The sequence below is a fragment of the Podarcis erhardii genome (genome assembly GCF_964252035.2).
Source record: "Podarcis erhardii genome assembly, chromosome: 10".
NCBI classification, from domain to species: Eukaryota; Metazoa; Chordata; class Lepidosauria; order Squamata; family Lacertidae; genus Podarcis; species Podarcis erhardii.
The window spans coordinates 75,034,601-75,058,861 of record NC_138500.1 but is presented as its reverse complement, the minus strand read 5'-3'; the positions used below and the strand labels follow the sequence as shown (position 1 = coordinate 75,058,861).

General features: G+C 43.8%; 1 protein-coding gene and 1 long non-coding RNA gene across 9 annotated transcripts in view; one reads left to right on the top strand and one right to left on the bottom strand.

Annotated features, from left to right (window-relative positions):
• FRMD4A (FERM domain containing 4A) overlaps window positions 1–24,261 on the bottom strand; it is a 434,031-nt gene that overhangs the window by 29,732 nt on the left and 380,038 nt on the right. For all 8 annotated transcript variants that reach the window (XM_081879084.1, XM_081879085.1, XM_081879086.1 and 5 more), the window contains 4 exons: window positions 23,844–23,920; window positions 19,665–19,803; window positions 14,744–14,885; window positions 3,809–3,942 (listed from right to left, as the gene is read on the bottom strand). In XM_081879084.1, coding sequence (XP_081735210.1) covers window positions 3,809–3,942; window positions 14,744–14,885; window positions 19,665–19,803; window positions 23,844–23,920 — 492 coding nt within the window. The remainder of the gene's footprint in view (window positions 1–3,808; window positions 3,943–14,743; window positions 14,886–19,664; window positions 19,804–23,843; window positions 23,921–24,261) is intronic.
• On the top strand, window positions 19,944–21,694 carry LOC309351146. Its single transcript, XR_014160722.1, has 3 exons — window positions 19,944–20,016; window positions 20,408–20,464; window positions 20,855–21,694. It is a non-coding gene; the product is annotated as an uncharacterized lncRNA (long non-coding RNA).

The following is a 24,261-nucleotide window of genomic DNA, read 5'->3' as shown; positions in this document are numbered from 1 at the left end:
GCCTGGTTCTTTTGATGCTTAACTTAAGCACACAATGAGCTGCTGGGAGGCCTTGAATTGTTTATGTCCACTTTCTAAGGGCAGCTTTACATGTCAGCCCAGCACAGCCTCTAGAAGCTGATGCACAATCAATTCAAATGTTTGATTAAATATGGTGTGTTTTAACATATTTATTGTATCTTTTTAACCCTATATACACTGCTTAGAGACTATGCTGTTAAGCAGTATATACATTGTTTAAATAAATAAAATACAAATAAAACCTGCCTCCAATTAAATCAGCACAGATTTTTTTTTAATCCCCCCACCCCGAAAAAATACAAGTCCTTACAAAACCAAACGCAAAAGGCACAATCTTAGAAGAGCCGCTCCACCTTGTGCCTCTTTCAAGATGGCGCTTCCTGGCTCTGCAGTGTGATACCTGGCGCTGCCAAGTCAAGTGACAGCAGGGGCAAAACTAGGCTTTATTTCATCCGGGTCAAAGACCCAGTTTGGCAACCCCTTCAGGCGCATTTGTGTACACACACAGAGGCAGGGAGCCTCAATGGTGCCTCTGGAGGCTTCACCCGGGGCAAAAAAACTGGCTAGCCCCCCCCCCGCCCTGGCACTGGGTGGAAGTGTCACTCTGTCATCACTGTGATGTTAGGATCAGCTACAGGCTTCTCTAGCTCTGCTGCTCCCCTCATTCCCTCTCCCCATGTTCTTGCTGTTTAGGAAAGCAGCCTGAAGTATTCACACCAACTGGAAAAGGCATCAGCCCCAAAAGCCACATGGACTCTACAAATGTGATGCAAAACATTTTATATGAAATCCCATTTGCAAAAAGAACAGTTGCATGGTATTATTTTTAAAGGTAATAATGGGACTGCTCATATTTTAAAAACAAATAATTTATTCAGAACTATTGTTATTCAAATTAAAATTTTATCAGTTAAAATTCACATTTATTTGCGAATTAAAATTCACAAACTTATTTATTTAGGTAACAGCTCTACTAATAAGGAGTATCTAGAATGTCAGGGCTTGGAATAAGAGATATTACCAATATCTACACCTCTGGCATAGTTTCATATATGCAAGCATACAGAGATGTGCTACAGGGGTCACCAACGTCATGTCCACAAACACACACGCCTCCAAAAGGCTTCCTCTTCACCTGCTGAAATTTGGCTTAAAAGAAGCCTTCTACTGTAGCCAACAGAACAGGTTGCAGTGAGTGTGATGCCCAGAACAGTTTTTCCAGTTTGCAATTGTGCCGTGGACTCCAAAGGGCTAGTGATCCCAGCATTGATAAAATGGCTGTGTCTATGAAGAAACATCAATACAATGATTTGGGAGTTTCAAACCACCTTCTTTGCTCTAGTGTCTTGCTTATAACCAAATAAAAACCTATCAGATTGAGAGAAATATTAGAGTATCTCAGTGTAACTGCTATTTGGAATATGTTTTTTTAAAAAGTTCAGCCATGAATATTAAGTTGTCATAGAATCACTTGTTAAGATACATTTCCTAAAGCAAAAGATGAACGTAGATCAGCACCAGTTGTGTCTGTGTGCACATAAATCAACCAAACAACCAAATACCTTCAAAGCTTGAACCCTCTTTCAAACTGGACAGCCTCCAGTTTAAAAAAACGAAGCCAAACAATTTAGGTATGCAAGACTTCCAACAAGTCTGCTGTTTTTTAAAGAAAGGACAGCAAACTGGGCTACTAAACTTGCCCCATAAAACAAAAAGCGCATTAGCAGCCTGGCTTCTGTAATTTAAGATGAACTAATAAGTAACCAAAGCCTGCAGAAATTTGATGCCACTGTTGCAAATGGTTAGGGGCAAACTTAGTTTGGCTACCCCCAAGGGTTTCAATTCATTTCCTTCTCTCAGTCTACCAGTCTCATTATATGACAGCAATTCCCACAGGAAAATAAACAAACTAAATTATGGGAGCCTGGAGAGAGAAATTTAGAATAAAACTGAAGGGTGATGATTGAATTGGCTTAAATGTTATACAGATGATTTGAGCAAAACCTTTTAGGCACGGACATGTGGGGCCTAACCTGACCTTATAAACCTTACTCACGTAGGCAAACTACCAAAGTCAAGTTTTGCTTCTTATGCGAAAAAGAAACGATCAAGTAAGTTTCAGCAGCTCAGCTATTTTCCCTTACGCTCTTCATTGAAAAGTGTTTTCCAGTTACTTGACCTTTTGCGGGGTTAGATAAGAGTTTTGAGAAATGACTAGAATGCTAAATTTTACAGAAGTGCAGAAGAAGGCCAGAGCATTGTGCTGGATGCACAGTTCAGCTTCCAAAGAACAGCAGCTTCCAGTTGAAAAGGGTCAGTTTCTAGATCTCACGGCTGCAAAGGTACTTTACAGCGTATACGGAATGAGTGGGGAAATCTCAGAAAACAGAAGTAGTTGAAAAAGATTTCTAGTGATTAGGAAGGAGTTTTTGCATAGCTCCTTGCTCTTCCCCATGATTACCAAAACAAAAATAAATAATGCAAAATACAGGCGATATACAAGTTGCATACATCTGCATGATTCATGTAAGTCACAGAATTCAGTCCATTCTGAAGCTAAATTTGGATTACCTGAATACATAATATTTTAAAGAAGTGAACCGGAAATAGGAATACAAAATTAAAGCCAAGCTGCTTTCCACATGTCTGCCGACTTGACTCCTGGAGCAGAAACTCAGATATATCAGCTAGGCACCAAATGGCTCCTTAAACCAGGGTTACAAGTCACCAAAACAGAATGCCTAGTTGGCATTTTGGGGCCAGACAGCTCGAAAGTGGTATTTTTCAACACGGCTTTTTGGTTCCTGAAATTCATTCTGACTGTGCAGATAAAATACAATGGATGGAATTCTACAGGATGTGGTTCTAGTGTGTGAAAACAGGCAATCCAATGATCTCCAGGCAGGCACCTCCAGATGGTGGAGACGTCAGGCGCCTTCTAGCATCTTCACTTGGTCGCCAGGGGCAAATGCGCCTACTGCCTGCCAAATTTTGAATGCTGTCATCTTGATCAAGACCACACTACTTTTTTTGTAGGTCCCACTTGTATCTATTTACTCTCAAATAATCATGGTCTCAAACATTGGTTCTCTACTTTCATGGCTGAAAGATAATGTTAAACTTAAAGGCTCTCTATCATACCCCTTAGTGTTAATTCTCAGGGCATCTTATGATACCCATGTGAACAGAAATTTGAAGCCTGTAACACTTAACGCATGTACTTGCGAAGGGAAACAGCAATGTTCACGGGACACTTGAGCAGGGCAATTATCCACATGCTCTGAATAGTTAATCTGTTACGGAAACTGGCAATGGGTGGGAAATCACAAAAGATGAATGCTGTCCTGTAATGTGTAACAAAATCCAAACTATCAAATCAGGATAGAACTGTTGGAAAGGAGCTGTGATTTATAGGAGAAACAGGTTGGACCATGTTAGGGACAAGTTGTTGAAATGAAATTTTGCCTAAGCCTTGCGTTTGCCAAATTGCCCACATTGGAAATTGCAAAATTGAGATATGAAATTTCATTTTGTTTTCCACTTGCAATATCACAACACATTTGTAAAAATTGAAATGTCGAAGGCAGGTGTTTCTGAATTTCTGCTAAACATTTGGATCTTTTACCGACTTCCGTGAGAACTGTGGGTGTTTAAGGGATTGCAATGCCTTCCACTTTGCAAAGCAGAGACTTTGTAAGATGCCACCCCTTCCACACACTGTATGCTTTGCTGCACATCAGAAGCAACAAAGGGGTTTCCAAGGATTATAGAAATCTACAGGGCCTACCGCTTCTCGGAGACAGAGCTTCTTTAGCTCTTCCAGGCGCTGGCGAAGGGTCTCCTCCAGAGCTTCTTGCCTGGACTTCAAGGCAGCCAGCATGTCTTTCTTGGCAGACTGAGAGCTATCTGACTCTTGGGAACCTGTCAATAAACAATGATAGCATGAGGGCAGCTGACATGGTAGAGCACACATCAGCAGCAGCAATGAAGCTGGTGCCTGTGGACTTTTTCAAAAAGGACTTGTGTTTGTTCACAACACATTCTTAAGCTTATACTAACAGGAGGAGGCTATACATCTGAACCACAAATGATATTTAAATACATTCCAACAAACATGAGTTGTTAAGATCATGTCATTCTTAACATTCCCATCTACAGTAGAAGTTTGCGAAGCAGAGAGACAATCCCAGGCATGAGCATCTCTCAACAGATCACTAGCACATTTCCTGGCTCTGTTTCACTGCTGACTCGGTGCCCCTTCAGTCAGCTTTGCATTACCCATGCTCTCCTATGGTGTCTCCCATAACCACCTCGCCATCTGGCTGCTCACAGATACCTACATCCACAGACATGGTCTGGGTCATTCATAGTCGTGGCAGTCATTGTGTGCCGCTCGGAAATGCATGCGGGCTCCAGTAACTCTACTGATTACGTGGCATCCATCTGCCATGAAATGAGAAATTACTGTGCAAGCAACTAAACTGTTGGATGGCCCTCTGTCACTAGTTGAGATTCTTGCATTGCAGGGGGACTGGACTAGATGACCCTTCAACCTCTATAGTTCCAGGGGTCTATGATTCCACTCTCATCAAGCCTTTTGACAGCAAGGTTCTGCTTGCAACAATCGGCCAGCTTGCAGCAAGAAAAAGCCATTTGCATGAGGCTGCCTCCCTGTTGAGACCTCCACCTCCAAGTTGTCAGGGTCTTCCTGTGTCAGCTACCGAGCCAGAAGTGCCATCCTCTTGTGGTTCTGCTATTACAATTTGTGCAACCTCCGGGTCCTTCATCTTCCACATCCAAAAGTTGCTTGTTTCCTCATTATGACTAAATTTTTAGAGGAACTTCCTTTTAGAGCTTCCTGAAAAGGGAGATTCCTTGTGGGAATTCCCATTTGACATCAACCAAAATCTCTAACCTGGTTAGTGGAACTTTTTGCATGAGTACGCGAATACCACTATCGCATCAAATCTCCAGTCCAAAAGTATGTTCCAGCTTGATACTGAAGTACAGAGCAAAGTTTTACACTTCAGGTTGCCGGTGAGAGATTGCATGTTTGCTTATTCCCTTATTTAAAAACCATACTCCCCACATATAGAAAACTAGCACCGCAGAGCAATGTCAGGTTGAACCTTGCTTCTTGATACACCTGTTTTCTGGCCCCTGGGAGTATATTTGTATAGAAGCATTCCATCCTGTAACTCCTCTCGCTTATGCCAGTCTGCCGTTCTTAAATCAGAATAGTTAAATGTGAAATCTGAAGGATAAAATCCAAGAAATGTTTTACTGCCTGATGCTGCTGATCATATCAAATGGCACCAAAACAACAACCACTTCCATCACTATCTAGATCAGTGGTTCCCAATTAGAGCTCCACAGAATGCACCCAGGGGGTCCGTAGCCCCATTCCTTGCCTCCTCTATTTTTTTGTCCTTTTTTCATGGTAATATCACAAGTTTTATTGTCTGTTTTAGCGCTGTGCAATTTTCTTCAATATATTGGCCAAAATTGGTTTTGAAATCACACCATGAGAATGATTTTGACCTGGCAACACGCAGCAATATATTGCTCCTTGCGCAAGGGAGAGAAGGCAGCTGATTTCAAGGCACTGCTGACATGGCACAATGATCTCAGCTGATAACGCTGTTGATCTGAGCTGCCTTCCCTCACGCTGTGGGAGAACAGGCCAGCTGATCACCCTTACTTCAAGGTACCCTGACGTACATCTTTGCTGGCTGCCCCCTGACAACGGCTTGATGCAACCCCCCCCCCCGTTTCCATCCCCTCCCACTCAATCCATGGGGTGGAGGTGACTCTGCTTCCTCTCCTCCCCCCACCCACCCAATCTTTGTGACTGCTCCTTCCCTCATCCAGCATTTGAAACTCCCATTATTCTAGGCACATTTTGTGACAGGGAATTTCATTAAAGAGAGCGGTTTCTGAGCTCTGGGCGCAGTACTGTGCCTAAGATTTCAGATTAAAACTGCAGAGTGGAAGGAAAGGAGGACCTTTTTCTGCTTCTCCACTTCCAGCCACTCTCTGAAGACTGGAAACGAGACCCTCTTAAGATTATTAGGGGGATGGGCAGGGGAAGTATGGCTTTGTTTTTTGCAGTCTTCAAATGAAGACTAGACCAGGTGAAAAATGCACATAAGATTTTAGCAGCAGTTCATTCATTTTCAGTTTTGTATTCTTGTTATAAAAAGCACGCCTAGACATTCCATTGTGGCATCCATAACCCAGGCTTAAGGTGCCATTTAGCTTTCATATCTCAGTTTCTAACACTGCCCTCATCCCCACTCCTGATCTCCAATTTCAAACATCGTGATATATCAGAATATCACAATGTTTAGCTGCTGATATATCATGATGTTCAAAACCAGATATCACACAGCCCTAGTCTGCTTTTTTAGTATACCTAAAATCTTTTGCTTATTAGGGGCTATCCCACGTTTTGTTCAAAAAATTGCTTTGCACCATACTACCATACAGCTATCATACAGTTACTACCATACAGCTATCACAATTTTCAAAAGTAGGGGGTTAATGGCTTGGCTTTTGAAAAATAGGGGGTCCTCAGTAATTAACTAATTGGGAACCACTGATCTATAACAATATAGCGGAATAAACCATTCCAGTGCTGTGCAAAGAAAATAATCTTATCTTATATGGATGAGAGACAGGACAGAAAAAACAGCTACATAAAAGAAGCTTGCCAGAATAAGAGCCATACTGCTATTAGCACATGGGGATGCCTGCAGTTCTTTTCCAATACAAGTCTGCGTGAAGGAATCCTGAGAGGAAGGAAACGCATGGAGGAAGGAGGAGAACAGGCTTAGTCAGCAGGTGAAACAAGTATTCCTCTGAGGAATACTGTTAGAGGAAACTAGCAGACTGAACAAATGCCCAAGCAGGGGGCAGTGAGGAGGGGGAACCCCCCCCCAGCAGCAGCTGCCAGATGACATCACTGGGGTCCAGATGTGCAATCCCTTTGATGCAGTTTTTCTTCTTGCTTATAACCCACACGCCTAATGCCATAAACAATGAATATCCTAATACATCTGTTACTCATGCTGCGTTCATCGGCCTGGCTGCCAGGGTCAGCCTCTCAGCCAAAAGCTGGCCATCCGGAACATTCTCCGAGGAGCCCAGATGGGGACGGAAGGTGCATAGTGTGTCCCCTCCTGCCAGAAGCCAGGCATGATTCACTGCCTCAGGATGTCAGCAAACAACAGAAAGTGACCACAAGCAGCCACTATCTCTCAGCAGTGAGGAACAAATAGGATATCCTCCACAGCAAACAGCCAAGATAACGGCTTCTCCCCCATCTGGAATTACTCAGCACAGGATACGCATAGAAATATCCTGTGAGGTGAATGTTCTTCATTAGCTTCTTTTTGCTTGTCTGCCGCCTTGGTGACGGGACAAGTTTGCTATTCATCAACTGAAATGCTTCCAGAGGAGAGCAACAGGAAGTGCATGTCTAAGATGTGGTGACGGGAAAAGACCGCCCACTAGTTATTGCTGAGGAGGCAAGACCCGTCCGAAGGCTTAAAACATGTCAGAATGGAAGCTGGCACACTTACAGAAATACTGCAGAGAAGGCAGTGCTTCCATCATGAGGCTCTTTAACAGCTACAAAGAGTTGTTCCCAATGTTTCCTGGGAAGCATCTCTGGAAACCATAGCTCTGTATCTTAACACTTCTCAGCACCCTTAGCAAACTACACTTCCCAGCAGTCTGTGGGGGAAGCTTTCCATGTTTGGTGCTGATGGGGCCTGAGCCAAGTCCTTCCTTGCTGGCAGTTGGAGCTGGCAGGCAACAGGACCCCTGGAGCAAAGCAGTGGGGCTGGTGAACTAGCCTGTAGTACAGCCCTCTTTGAGCCACTGCAGAGAATGAAATTTAAGGGAATAAGCTATTGTTTGGTTAAGATAAGGCAGGTGAGTTTGAGGAGGAATTGTCCAAGATCCCTGTTGCTTAAGAAGGTGGAGCAAATTGACATCTTGTAGGTGACCTGCAAAAATCAAAAGAAGAAACCAGGAGCGTGTTCCTGTGAAAAAAGGCAATGGAGGGAGTAATAATAATAGTAATAATTTTATTATTTATACCGCACCCATCTGGCTGGGTTTACCCAGACACTCTGGGCAGCTTACAACATTATCTAAAAACATAATAAAAACATCAGTCCTTTAAAACCCCCGTAAACTTCAGGTGTCTTCTAAAAGACAGGTGGTCGTTTATTTCCTTGACATCTGAAGGGAGGGCATTCCACAGGGCGTTCATGACTGAGAAGTAACTCAAGATTTCAATTATAGAGTTATAGGAAATTATCAGTGGTTCTTCTCTTAGTGCTCAGCTTGGAAAGCCTGGCTTCTGAGAATAGATTAATGCTTAAGTAAGGCTAAACTTACTTAAACATGGGTGGCGCTGTGGCATAAACCACTGAGCCTCTTGGGCTTGCCGATCAGAAGGTCGGTGGTTCGAATCCCTGCGACCGAGTGAGCTCCTGTTGCTCGGTCCCTGCTCCTGCCAACCTAGCAGTTCGGAAGCACAAAGTGCAAGTAGATAAATAAGTACCGCTCCAGCGGGAGGGTAAACGGCGTTTCCGTGCGCTGCTCTGGTTCGCCGGAAGTGGCTTAGTCATGCTGGCCACATGACCTGGAAGCTGTACGCCGGCTCCCTTGGCCAATAAAGAGAGATGAGCGCCGCAACCCCAGAGTCATCCGCGACTGGACCTAACGGTCAGGGGTACCTTTGCCTTTTAAGGCTAAACTTAATGCAAAAAATTGGCAACAACAAAGCTAAGAGAGGTAAGAGAAGTTGAACTGTGAAGAGCATGGACTCCCACTCCATTTCTTACTGGAAGCACCAGCACAGAAATACCCTGCCAAGAGCCTGCATTGTTTTGGAGAGAATTAATACTGTCTCAGTAACAATGTCTTATTGTAGTCATGAATTGATACAATCTGTGTATCTAGAGGGAATGAACAATGACTGAGAAGCTCTTGCAAATTTGCAAGGTATAAATATAGAAAAGGTGACCTACCCTGAGAGGAAAAAGAATGGGAAAACATTATGACAGTCCCTTTCATACCTCAACTTTCCTATTTCATGTTTTGGCTTTACCTTATTCTCCCTTTGGAACAACAACAAATGCTAAGTTATTTAGTTCCAATTTTTGTACTCTTACAAAGCTCAAAGTTCATCCTTTTTTGTAGGTTTGTATTTATGCCTCCTGAAGACATGAAGGCTTTTATTATTATTTTGGTCATTTATCACCCCAGCCCATTCCCCTTCTCCTGATTAAGGTTACTATGGGTTGTATATTTTAAAAGTAAACAAATAACACTGGACTTGGCCTACACAGACCGTCCAATGGAGTAAAGAACCAGTAGACTATGAAAGCCAACTGTCAGATACAGCGAGAGATAAAAAGCATTATATCAGGTCTTCTCCTCATAAAGCTGAACATTATATGTACACACCTTAAGCAACAGAGTTCTTCACAGACTGCTACAGAACATGCATGTGCACTTGGGGGTAATCAGGTCCTTCCTGGAGGAGGCATGCATGTTAACACAGGGATCACACCCTCAACAACTCTCTAAAGAGTTGTGCATTTGTGTACATGAGTAAAAACAAAGAATAAAAAAGAAAGCTGCAAAACATGTAACTTCAGACTTTCCATATTTCTTGCACTTCACTATGGAACGTAACATAGAATAGTTTTCTTTATGGGAGATTTTTGAAAAATTGCACCCCAAAGAGCATAGCCAGTGAGTAGCAATTGTATTTGCAAATAATACCAGGACAGCTAGCTATGCCTCCTCCCCAAAAGGGGGATTCAGGCAAATAGGCAGCACACATGCAGTGGTGGAGAGCAGGCGGGGGCAGGGCTGGAGCACGTCCTGGGGGCGGGACGCACAGCCCCCAGGGGCGTGGCGCACGTTCTGGGAGCATGGCGCGCCGCCTGTGAGGGTGGGGCACCCAGTGTGGAGCAGCCGCGATGGAAGCCCACTGGGATTGCACTGTCAGGGGTAGTGCACTCCCCCACCCCCCTTTTCCTCCACCAGTGAACACATGTATTTTTTCCAGACAAAAGGGCTCCTTGCTGGTATGCTCTTGTGCAGAATTTTGGCCCAATTCACTTCTCAAGCGTAAGAGTTTCCCCCCAATAGTGGCTTTCAAATCATAGGGTATTTTTTTCTAGTGTTCCTTAAGTACTAAAGGAAATAAACTTTCTTTGGTAGTGTTAATTACTAAGCATTTTGTTCTAGCCAGAATTTTGCTGATCTGTGATGTTGTCATCAGTAAAATCTAGGTCAGTAAGAAGGACTGGCAGTTTCACCAATAAAACACTCTTCTCATTCTGGCAAATACAAGGAATGTGTCTACCCGGCCACACTCACACAGCTGAATGAACTGAACAAAATGCAGCGGAAGATGTCACTCTGTTCAAGCAGGTAAACTGTGCTCAAAAACGGATGAAGTGAATCCTCTTCCCACCAGCCTGGGGTGAGAAATGACAGGCTCCACATTCCTAGAGTTTTCTCTCACTGTGCTTCTGATGCATGGGGTGGGGGGGTGGGGGGGGGTTACACCTGAAGCACCACCATCATTTGCAGAGGAGAGAACAACCACCTCTCTCCACCAGAAGAAACCGTGATTGGAGGAAGCACTGGTCACCTGGCACGTCTTCCCCGTATGCTGCAATGTGCAAAGCCAGCCACAGTTAGTGCCAGTTCAGAAATTAATTATCTTTTAAAACCATGCACAAAAGTGCCCAGGTTTAAATGCAAGTGCGCAACACAGTGCCACAATTTTTGAATGGAGCATATGAGTTTATTTTACTGTGTTTAAACTTGAAAGTGGCATTATTCAAATGGATCAGATTTCCACTGTTGCATTTCATGGTGGGACACACAGCTGGAGATGTACATCATCACCCTCACTTTCTTTGTATGCCACCTTTCCACAGGAAAAAACTAATCTCAAAGTGGCCTATAAGAGGGAGAACAACACATCACAAAATCAACCATTCCATGAATTTCACAATACAAATGCCAGTTGCAGTTGCAGGCATTTCTCTTTAAACGTCGGTCTTCGTTGAACTAAAGTTCAGAAGGCAATTTGGCTCTTACATTTCACTAGTGTACATGCTCAATGCAGACAGACCAACAATTCACTTTTGGCACCTTCGTTCTGTTGATCAAGCCATTAAATTCTGGGGAGCACAACAGCCCCCAAAATACCCAGCAAGTCTACCCATGACCCTACGAACCGAAAGCCAGGGTCAGATGACAAAGTCAGCACTTTAAGCTCTGAAATTAGCCAATGTCAGGGCAGAATGAGTCATGATAGCAACAGGCCTTCATTTTCAATGCACCAATTGTGGCCTAAAGGGTTGGGTGATTTCAAACACAAAAGTGGCTGTCTGTGGGCGAGCGCTGAACTTTCTACCACCCACTGCTTCCCCTCTGCAAACACTCTCCCCAGATAGCTGAGGAATAAGGAAGCTTTTTTGCCAGGTCATTATCTGATTCTGCCCCCAGCCCCACGGGCTCATTTTGGCAGGTGGGCAGGATAACCTACCTGTCAGTCCTGCACACCCACCCAAGTCTCTTGCGCAGTCCACCACGGGAAACTGAGTCATGCCACTGATCCAGCAGTTCCCCCAGGGATCCTGCTGACTTCTGAACTCACCAGTCATCAGCTTATGGGCAGTGAGTTCAGCTCTGCTTTTGGCAGGGATCAGGTGCACAGTCAGAAAACTCAGTTGGGAAGCTGATCCAGCCACATCTATACCTGCCCCACATATGCTGTCAGGTGTGGGCAAGGTGGGCATAGTTTGGGGGAAACCATCTCATAGGACAAACTTGGTACTGTGCCACGATCTCCTACTCCTGCCCTACCTGGAAATAAACCCTGCTAGGAGATGATGACTTTAGGAGAGGAGTTACAGGGAAGAAGGTAGCAAAAAGAGGAAAGGTTCATTGTCTCTCGCCAGCTTCCTGCTGTACCATTTTAAAGCTCCCCACCCAGTTGCATTAGGGGTTGGGGAGCAATGCAGGTTTGAAGACACTCAGCCACCATCATGCCAAGTTCTGCCCAAGGACACAAAGTTAATGCAATCACGTAAAAAAGGAACACTGCAACTGGTATGTAACTTCTATAAATGCAGGAATGCTGCCCACAAGCACAAGAATTCCAGACACTGAGTATTTCCTGGGCTTTACTTATCTAATTTAAAGAGTCCAGGGTGGGGGAGGGGAAGCTTAACAAATAAACATGCCCCCCCCGCCCCCCGAGACTAAATCAGAAGCTCTGCAGCCACTGCTATTCCAACAAATGATTCTTTAAAAAATGCAGAGTTGTTTGTGGGAGCCCTTCTGGTACCACTCTGCTAATGTACCTTGGAAGTGTAATTCTTTGCCGAACTTTTCCAAGGTAGGACCAGTGTGTATTCTGAAACTATGCAAGGATGAAATTCTAAGGATTTGCTGATCTTTGATGGTTAATATAAATTCCATTGGTGAGCTGGTGTACTCCCAGTGGGCACATTTCCCTCTATAATCACAAGCAGAACAGGAGTTGTGTGCAGCGTATTTCTATTACTGTAGATCTTTCACAAGACCGTAAAACATCTTCCACACTTCTCTCTCTCTCTCTCTCTCTCTCTCTCTCTCTCTCTGTGTGTGTGTGTAGGGAGGTACGTATACGAGACCCCCTGTAATATTCTAATACTTTGCGCTTGCAGAACCGTATATCATTTGAGAATATCAAAGAATTGTGCCCTACAGAATTTCCTTCAGAAATACAACCACTGCCATTTTGTGGACAGGACAAAATATGAAGCTAAGTCAGGCAGACACAGAATTAGAAACAGACCTTCTACTCTTGGCTCTGGTTGCTGCCCAGCCTTTGTCTCATGTGTTCCACGTTAGGCTTCTCAATAAAGCAGGAAGGCTTCCCTTGATAAAAAGTGGCGAGTGGAGACTTAGAGCCTCTTACATTCTGACAGCTGGTTGTGGACCGATTCTAGTATCGATTTTCTGTACAAAATATAGTAAAACTGGGATACAGATATCTATTGCCACTTAACTCTTACGTTCAGACAAAAATCACTCAGAATTTGTCTGGCTGGGGCATTGCTAATTTGTTTGCAGAATCTATCCCGCAGGAAAGCTGTGTGTGTCAGAGGATCATCATTTCCAGATCATATTTCATTTTGATCAAAAACTTTATTTTCAAAATTTTGTTTTAACAAATTATCAAAGCAAGTTATGTATAACATGAACCAAGGCTAAAATGCAATGTATGAAGCCTTGGATTTGCCAAAAGGGTGCTTGGAGCCAGGCTGGCAGCCAGATATGAAACATGCTCATGAAGGCAACTTGTGAGGGGCTGAGGCTCCCCCAATAATTTGTAGCAAGAAACACATGTCATGACATTATCACATCGTGTCACACAACCTCTCACAGCAGCCAATTATGTGGACCAGAGGAAGAGAAATGTGTGATGAGCCCATTGACATGCATTTCCACTACGGCATGTTATGGATGGAAATCAAGGTGGGCTTGCTGTATTTGGCAATTTGGTATTTCCGCTCTTGAGTGAGGCGATGCTGCCTTCCAGGCTGATAGCGCCAGTGTGGATCAGTCTACAGCCAGCATCAATGATTTTCTATTCAGACAGGCATTTAATAAGCCCAGGACCACTATGAAGGAAAATTATGGTCCTGATCCATCTCCAATGGAGGCACATAACTCCATTTGCAAAAAACCTGTCACGTTCACAGGACCCATGTAAGCACCACAATGTGCCTGTAAATGTGCTTCTAAAAGCACTTGTGCATCAGCTGGGCAAGAACATGCCTGCCTCTGAGCATAGATCAGAGGCATGGATGTCCAAAAAGAAAGTGAACTATGTTTTTTCTGTTGTTATTACTGATGTTTTAATGGTTCTAGGATTTGTTTATAAATTTAGTTTTATGGTTGGCTTTCTGCTGTTCACCATCATGATGTTTTTTCTTACTCTTGGTGGGATGTACTTTTTCTTGAATGGGGGGGGGGCAACAGGCCTTGCCCCATTTCTTTAAAAGTAAGTGTGATTTTTTAAAAAGAAAAAAATGAAATATCTCCATATCCAATGAAAATCCAAGGCTTATAGAAGCAGGCATGCAGAGAAAAGGGGAAGTTCCATATGAGTAGAGGTTTCTGTTGCTTTGAGAAGTCATATACACTAAGGGTTGGTGTCAGTAGCTGAAAAGCAAACAAGATCTCTGAGCCATCACTTTTGGCAGGCATTCTCCCACAACAAGCGCTACAAAATGAGGCAACTCTGGCAGATGGCCACCACTCTTGGGAGAGGCAGACATTGCTTGGAAGCTGCTCCTGGTCCTGTTGCTGTCTCACAACTACAATCTATACCAGGCATGTCCAGCTCCCAAGAGACTGTGATCTACTCCCAGTATAAAAAAACTGGCAGTGATCTACCCATTGTCGTTGGGAGGAGGAGCGTGGGTGGATTTCCCAGAGTTGTTTAGCTTCTTTGGGAGAGGACATCCCTGATGTAGACTTCCCAAATGCGGCAAGCAGTTCAACATTTTACACAACATGAACAATGACTCCAGTCCGAAACACTTGACTCACATGCCCAGAAACTATTTGTCATCTGCACTTCCCTTCAACTGAGGGACCAACTCTGCAACCCCAAGGGGCTTACCTGATGATAAAAGGCTCCCACTGCTGCCGCTGATGATCTTTCCTTTGCTTCCCATATTGGCTAGTTTGGAGGTCTTCAGAGTTCCAGTTTCAGTCAGGTCAATGGCAATCTCACTCAGGCTTCTTGCTGCATGAATTTTGGACTGGAGGAAAGAAAGCAAAAATCTGTGGTATAGCAACCATCAGTCAAAACCCCCATCTTAAGAATTTCCACCTGTTACCAGAATCACCAATAAGTAAACTACCCACTTATGACCACCTTTCAAAAAAAGCAAGAGCACAAGTAGAGAAGGTCATTCCATATCAAGTGATCCAATTTTTTTTACCTCATATCATCCAATTTTCTTAATATTTTGTACGCTTGTTGAATGATCAAAACTAAGTTTAAATCTTTTTTTTTATTATCTCATCCCGTTTTTAAGTTATGAGGGAGTGAATTCTAAAACAAAGACAATTTTGGCCTTGCCAGACTACACAAAAACCTTAAAGGTTCAGCCCAGAATTGAGATATTTCAAAACTAAAAATGTTGATCTTTTCAGAACTTCATGAGCTTTACTATGATATGTCATATGATGGGCTTACTTTAAAATTTAAAGTTAAGTTACTAAATTTAAAATTTTAAAAAGTGACTAAAAATTAAAGAGATTTCAGTATTAATGATATTCTATTAAAGATTATATCCTGGACTAAGTAGCATCAGTTTGATGATAATGTTGTACTGTACTTGTCACAGATCAACAGACTGCAAAGCAATTTCTAAGCAGCAGACTCCAGAGTGAGGCTCCATTCATCATGAGTTCTCACATGCATGGGGTCCTCCAATGCCCCTGCATTTATGGACAAATGTGAGCAAGGCATTCCTCAAAGACAACGTATGACTTAGTCACAGGGTAGCAATACACTGAGTTCATATTTATACAGTGGTACCTCGGTTTACGAACTTAATCCGTTCCTGAAGTCCGTACTTAAACCGAAACCGTTCTTAAACTGAGGTGCGCTTTCCCTAATGAGGCCTCCCACCGCCGGTGCCCTTCCACCGTTCAGATTCTGTTCTAAGACTGAGGTAAAGTTTGCAAACCGGGATACTACTTCCGGTTTTGCAGAGTTCGTAAACCAAATAGTTCTTAAACAGGGCTGTTCTTAAACCGAGGTACTACTGTAATCTGAATCAGTGATGAAGAAAGTTTGGAGCAACCCAAGGACTGTGCCAACTCTATCTGTCCAATAACCAAATTTGCCACTGTAGCACAATAATCAAATATGTATGCAGTCTGTTCCTGGACATTCCTTTTTAAAACAATACAGTTAAATATGTATAATAAACTCCCTGATGCTCACTTTTACTTAAACTGCCACCCAAGTGACATAAAGAAAAATAGCGTCTGCCGTTTGCTCCTCATAATCAAACACATCTGTAACAGCATCAAAAACTACCTCAAAAGAACCTACAATTTTTTTAAAAAGCAGCACCTCCTCCTTGTGCTATAACTGTAACATTTACTAAGCATCTTGTATAGCCCTTAGAACTAGTTTCAGAAGTCAGCAATTGTGAAGAAAGAAAAAGTTTGAACAATCTGTTGCCAGACATTTTAGTACCACGGCAATTCAGAAACACCATCAAGCCCTGAAATGTTAGAAAACTTCTGAATATACAGAGTTGGCTGCACTCTTGACATTCCTATGGCTTTAACTTGCAGGAGAATGGATATAGTTTCCTCCATGCTTTTGATTCTTTTCTCTTTTTGCACTTTCCTTTCCTTACAGGATACATGTCACCTGCCTGAGAATCCTCTTCATTCTCAGCATTCTGTCACCTGGGCTCCCAGTGCCTGCAGTGGAATCAAAGGGGGGCAGAAGCTGCCGGCCTAAATATTGTAAAGCTTTCTCTCTGTTGTGTTAGTCATTTTTAAACAAAGAAGTCCCATTTCTTTGTCATATTCTAGTGTGAAAAAGAAGTGGAAACGAGAGCAAAACTCTGTGGATAATTCTGACTTGCCACTTGGAGTTGCCATTTAGGAGAGGAGAGAGGGGTCGTGGCAGCTGCCCCGTCACTTCTTTTTTGCCTGTTTTAACCTGTGGGAAGAAGGTAGTTAGTTCGGACATGGGGTGGAAAGAGGAGGGGAGCATTGTAGCTCTCTGGGTGCCTCTTTAGAGCAGCTTTCACCAGCCATATGCATTTCAGATGTATTGGACCATAACTCCATGCTGAGTGGAGCTGATGGAAGTTGTATCTGAAACTTCTGGAGCGCAGCAAGCTGGCGAAGGGCTTCCCTGACAGCATTTTGGAGGAGCCTTGACTATTTATTGTTAAGTTTACTTACATTGCAGTCTCAAGCATGTTTAATCAGAAACAAGTTCCACTATGTTCAATGGGGCTCACTCCCAGATAAATATGCAGCCTTTATTATTGATGCGTTTGTCTTGTAGGGATTTACAGGTGCAATTTTAAATGACTTAAACGGAATTATTTTCAACATCATTGATTTCTCTTGGCTTCCTTCTCCTCATGCTTCCTTCTTGACCATTTCATTCTTTTTTGCCCATTTCTTCCCCTCATCTTCTCATCTGTGTCTCTCTTCCTTCAACCTCTCCCCCAATACAAGTTCTGTTGATGGAGAGCCCTGGCTCAGAAAAGGAAACAACTGATCCAAAACAAGCTTTTCACAACGAGGGAAGGTGATGCCACAAAGCAGTGTGGCTACTACAAAGCCTGGCAAGCCAAGTCACACTTCAAGCGGCACTGTCAGTGCTTTGGGACTGACGGTTCCACTTCCAAGGTATTTGGGCCAAAGAGCTAAAGAGCAGTGACTGGCTCCGGCTTTGCGCAGGCGCATGGCTGGTTTGGAGGCACTTGCTGAACTTGACTTGTTTGTCGCGCAAAAAGGACTCAAAAGATAAGGCGGCCACTATTTCATGCAGGGGTTCTTGCCCAGACCACCCCCCCCTTGTGTCAGCAGAGTGTGCATAAGCAGGCCCCACCCCATTATGCCCTGCCCCTCTTCCACCCTCTTCCAGGTCGAAAAGGACCCATGCCTTGGCGATTGCGCATCAATTGGACACACCTAAAATGGTTGCCACCAGTACCTACAAATGTAAGCTTCTTGCTGAATGTACACTCAAGAGAAATATGCGGGCAAACCTGGTTTTCTAACAAGTGATCCCATATGATACAAATATTTATTGGTTATAGTCATACATTTACATTTTAGCTGCACACTAAACACATCTTAGCTATGCTCCTAAAACATAATGAATGAAGTAGACCCCATGATGCTTTAAGTCCTGAGCCTAGAACTCCTTTTTTCTTTCTTTCCTTGTACCAACAGAAATAATTTAAGGCTCTGCTTGTGTGTACAATTCAATCTTCAGAATCCATAAAGAGGCCACCATAGGAGAACAATCTAATCTGTCAGAAGCTTTTAGAAGTTCCTTATCTAAATTACAGAGCTGATCATTGATAAAAATATGCCACCTTGTTTGGTGGGTGCAAAATCAGTGTTCCTAAACAGGAACTACTCCAATGTGTTTCAGGACCTTAACATTTTTTTTGTCCAGAATCAGGAAGGAGCAGCACCAAACAAACAAACAAACAAACAAACAGATATTCATTGGAGCCCCACTCCTAACACAACCACAGGACTGGCCTGGGAAGGGTGAATGACACTTGACTGTTACATTGAGGAAATGAGTGCAGATTTCCTAGCAGGCCTGCAGGTTCCACACCCCGATTTAAGGCACTACCTACATTACCAGGAACACTGGCTGCAGAACTTATCTTCTGTTATTTGAAATGGACCCAGGACATGTAAGTAATACCCACTGTAAAAAAATGCATCGTAAAGCTGAAGAAAGTCCATAAGAAAAAATAATCTAAGGAGAATCTGTGCAAGTCCATATGGACATATTGTTTCTAAAGACTTGCATGACCAGAAATGGTTCTCAGTATTGGGAAGAAGTTAATGCAGCAAGAATTCTGCACCTTGGGGCCTTCTCTCAGAAAGTCCCAGTGCCCTGTAAATTTCCACATGATAGGCAAAGCAGACAATGAGCAACGGTGGAAGAGTTCAGAGTATTTAGAGGTCTCTTATGCATGTCTCAGCATGAAGGGAAGTTGCAGGGCCATTTGCTACAAGACTTAATGCAGAGTGTAAGAACTGCCTTACTGAAACTGAAGAAATTATTTATTTAGTTTGATATATTTATTTGGAACTAGAATTCAAGCAAGGTATTGGGACGGTGTGGGGACGCACCAACTGTACACTCTTCAATCCCAGCCTCGTGCCAGGAGGATGCAACAGCCATGCCCCTCCCAGCTGGTGTCGCTCCCATGGCAGCAGGGGCTGGGCAGAGGTGTGTGTTTTCCATTTGTCCTCCGCCCCTCATGCTGCCCCTGGCGTGTGCATGCGCACGTGCACACTGACCCACCCTGGGTGGTGTGGAGACATGCTCTGCCGCTGACTAGAAGGCTGTTGGCCTGACCCATTAAGTTTGTCTTAAATTCATTGGATAAACCGACCAGGTCATCAAATGGTTGCTTTAGATATCAAGAAAAGATGGCCCTCATTTGTAAATTACTGGAATGATCATTTTATAAAAAAGATATAGCCTTCTATTGAAACCTTTTGCTTCTTTATTGGTATTGCACCGAATGCTGTGCAACCAGGATTTTGCTCATGCAATGGGACTTTCCGTTTCTTCTCCTTGCCCCGTTTGCCCCAAAAATCTGATCTGCAGGGTCTGGAGAGGAAGTTCCAGGGCATGCGCAGACGTCTGCTGTGCTACTGGAGTTGCGGTGTTGTGTCCAGACTTCCACATATATTTGATTTCTGATTGTATTTGGCGCATATACTTTCATTTGTGTATAACCGTAGTCTTTATGTAACACCTGTTTTGTGAAGATAATAAAAATTAAAAATCTTACTTTGCTCTGCTTTCTGTCCAAGTAGAATTGGTGCTGGCTAATGGCCATAGCCCAGATGGACTTTATCAAGGCAGGACAGGCATACCACGTGTGCACAGCGATGCCACTGTGTCCAAAAGTCCTTCTAGTCACAGATGCCCTGGGAGAGCAGGAAAAGAACAAACAATTCACTTGTAACTTGAAAGGTCTCGACCCACCTCCAAAAGTTCTGCATTCAATCATTTTGCAGAAGACCGTTAAGGGGATAGGTATAGCAACTGAAACAACGGGGATAGGTATAGCAACTGAAACAACGAGCCCCACCATGGATGAGAGTAATTTAGGCTGCAATATTACCTTCGTCTACACAGAGGTAAGTCTCATTGAACCTCAATGAGCAAGCACAAAAACTGAACTAAACCTCTTACCCACCTGCCTGAGCTCCAGCATTTATGTCATGAGGCACTCTGTTATTTTTTAAACTGCCAATAGCATGTTTTGAGTCATGTGAGGCTCTGCTTTTAAAAGAGCCAGATATCTTTGTCTCTCACAAATTTGAGATGGAGTTTCAATTCAAGTTGCCACTGGGGCTGATTTTTCTGCTATTTAGCATTCATTAGATGCCAATAGTGTATTAAGTATTGTTATCAACACACATGGTTCATATGACTCTGCATTGATGCGATAACCATATAAAAATTATTTGCTTCTGTAATACAGAATGTCAATTCGATGTTTTCATAGGTCTCTGCCCTGCTTTTCAGACAGATACAGAGTTCCAAAGCAGCAGCTGAGCTTCTCCAGCAGTTCTCTATGAAAAGGTCGGCTCATATGTTTTTGTTTCTTACTATGTTATGTATTTTTGTGTTTTTATATTGTAAACTGCCCTGTGGTTCTCAGATGAGGGGTGGCATAGAAATTTAATAAATAACAAACTTAAAATTAATAGTGCCTACATGGAAACTCTACAATAAGTGGGAGAGTCACAGGGGGAAAGGGCTTCTGGGAAAGTTGGAATTTAGAATATCTTGTTGCCCACTTAGCTAAACTTTAATTTTATTTGAATGTCAACACAACATTCCTAAGCATTTTTACTCAGAAATAAATCCCACTGCGTTCAATAGGACTGACACCCTTATAAATTAGTTTAGGATTGCAGCTCTAACCTGTAAATGCTTGGAATTATCTCTCATTTTGTTTCTGTTTTCCAGATGGGGAGAGTTACCATGAAGGAAAAGGCAGTTGACAAAATGAGGTTGAAATTAAGCCAGTAACTATTGTAGAGATGGGGGACCCCCCCCCATATTCAGCAATAAAATTGCCACCCCAGACTTGGCTCTTCATCGCAGCATGACAACTGTTACATTTGGGATGGTTTCAGCTTTATTCCCTGCACCAAATCGGATCATTAAACGGACTGAAATTTGAGTTTCCCAAGAAAATTAGACATGAAGACACAGGAGACATGGAAAAGTTTATATAAAATTAAAAAGGTAATGTGGAGGTTATAGGAGGGGTGGATAAGACAGAAAATGGAAGAACCAGACAGTGTGGAAAAAAGGGGTCCAGGAGCCAGACACGCTGGCAAGATAATTTGAATAATATTTCAGTTAGCACCTGCCAAGGTACACAGTCGCTTCTTATGCCAAAAGAGTGGTATAACTTATTCCCCCCTCCCTAGCCTAAGATGTAACTGTTGCTGTATGTGCAAAAGAGTTCTGGACCTTGGCTGCACCTCGAAACTCTGCACACAAAGACAGCACTTCGTTGGCACATACACAAACAGGCACCACGCTCCTCTGCCTGTGGGACACTGCCATTTATCATAGGATCACAGGATCATGATGGAGAGCAGAGCTACCAATGGGCCTGCCAGCTAAATGGAACCTCCATGTCGAGAGGCAGTGTACCCCCAGTGTCCAGACCAGCAACAGGCAAGGACTCTCACCTTTGTGCCCTGCTGCTTGCGAACTCTATGTGACTTGAGGTTGCCTGTTACCGGAAACAGGATATGGAACTAGAGTAGCTCAGTCAGTGGAGCATGAGACTCATAATCCCAGCGTCACTGGGCAAAAAGATTCCAGCATTGCAGGGGGCTGGACTATAGGACCCTCGTGGTCCCTTCCAACTCGACAATTCTAGCGCTAACTTAAGCACACACCCTCAAGCCTATCTTTGCAGCCCTATGAACTAGAATTTTTTCTTTTTGAATTATACTCTTTGATATAGGAATCTAGAACCCAGTGCCACAGCTTACGTTTTTCTAGGCTCCTGCATTTCTGCTGATCAAAGAGCAGACAGATTTAGGAGATACAGAGAATTCTTCATTAGGCACAAAGCAGGGTTTTGGTAATCTCATTGTACATAAATTGATAGAATAATTTATTTATTTATTTCATAAAATGTATTTACCACAAGATTGTAGGAAAAAAATCAAAGCGGTTTACAAAAAAGATAAAACATTAAAAATATCATTAAAAATTACAACCATAATTTAAAACACACAAAAAGTTAAAACCACAACAGAACAAGCTAAAACAAATTAAAACTCATACAGACTGTCTAAACATCTGGGTAGCCCGGTCTAAATAAGAAGCGCTGAAAAGAATACAGGGAAGGCGCCTCCTGATATCAATAGGCAGGGAGTTCCAAAGTGCCACTGCTGCCACACTAAATGAGCAAGTTCTCGCAGATGTGGTGCAGATATTAGGTGGCATCTGTGCAGCAAAGGTGACCTCTTAGGTAAACTGGTCCCAAGCGTAACATAAATTAGAAGTAATAGTGTTCTATATATGGATAGATATTAGGTGTTTGGTTTTTTCATTCAGCTTGATGACTATTTCAGTGTAACTGCATGCAACTAGAGTAGAATAACAGTTTCAGAACAGAAAATTTCTACAATGTATATGATGTTTATGATATATAAAGCTCACTTCCCAAAGGTCTGATCCTAGAAGATGGCAGGTGGTAAAATCAATGAAGTTGCCAATTATGTATACAGATCAGCTGTTTGCAGGGCTATCACTCATTTTTAATGCTATTCACAAGAGGAACAGTCAACCTGGAACTTCTCTTGTGCAACTGAAACTGCTGTGCTCTTTACATTTACTCAATCAAGCTTACAGAGGAAAATGCCTTGGTGAACTGTGTCCCAAATTAATATTCTGAAGAACCAGCACCTTAGTCATAATGTAAAATATATAATTAAAATATACCTGCCAGGCAACTGTTGCTTTCCACATTTCTAATCTAGAGCCTATTGTATTTCTAATGTGGAAATACTGAAACCCTGTGTGAGTATAGATCTTGGCAAGGTACAGTAAACATGAAAAAGATTGTAGGCTGTCAATCTGCAAATAAATTGTCAGCAGCACACATCCGATATCTCTGTGCTGGAATGGAGCACTAGATTCTGTCATTTGTGCAGAAGAGCACAAATCTGATTTGCAAAAGGGGATGTAATTGAAAGACAAAACTAAATTTACTGCACTCCAGCTACACTGAACAGAGCCTGGCTTTCGGTTGCCAAGTTTTAAGGGAAAAGGTTAGTTCTGCAGGAACCAATTTGCACAAAATATTTACATGTGTGTTGCAGATAGCAGCTTGTCCTGGGAAAACCTTGTCATAAAGCGGCAGTGACCAAAGTAGTGATTATGCAAAATGAAGTCCACCCCCCCCCAAAAAAAAACAATTAAGCTTTCTGTGCACTGGGCAGTTGCTTATGTTACGCAAAATGAGGACCAGCGTAAAAGGAGTGAAGAACGCAAGCTAGCACAAACATTATAGAGGACTGCAGTAGGTGAAAAATCAATATATTAAACAAGGAAAAGACGGTGTGAAGGACAGAGCATGGGTGACAGTAACAGAAAGGATCAAGCCTAGACATATTTTCTCCCCCCGCCCCTCCCTGTTACTGCAATAAACAAAACACAATAAAGAACCATTTCGATTTGGGGTGTTTGCGCCTGGAAATGGAGTATTATGGAGTTCCACCGGGAATCACCCAGAGCGCCGCCGCAGCAGCAGCAGCAGCAGCTCCCAGCTCGCTCCATTCCAAGACGCCGCCGCCGCCGCCTAAGCGCCCGGAGGCTGCTGCCCGCTCGGCGCCGGGCGAAGGGGCTGCTCGGCAAAGCCCCGGCAGGCAGGCAGCCAGCTCCCAGCCCGGGCCCTGCCGCCGCCGCCGCCGCCGCCGCCTCTTACCTGCGAGGGTCGTGCACTTCCACGGAAAACTTCTTCTCTCGGAAGTAGAGGTTCTCCAGCTGCCTCCACTGGAAGATCTGCGGGGAGACGGAAAGAGGTCGCGCTGAGCGAGGCGGCGGCGCCTCGGCTCCTCCTCCTGGGCGCCCCGACGGGCTGCCTCCCGGCTCCGCCCTGCCTTGCCCCCGCGGCGCCCCCCCCCGGCCCCCGGCCCCCCTCGCCCGCCCCGGGAGAAGCAGCGCAGAGTCAGTCGCGCCCCAGAAGCCGCTCCGGCCTGCCGGCGAGCCCGAGTCTGGGCCGGCGGAGCAGCGGGACTCGGGGCCACCGGCTCAGGGGCTCCGCGCCGCAGCTCGGCCCCCCCCCGCCCGTGTGCGGGAGAGAAATGGGCCGAGGGGCCTCTGCATCTCGCAGGGGGGCGGAC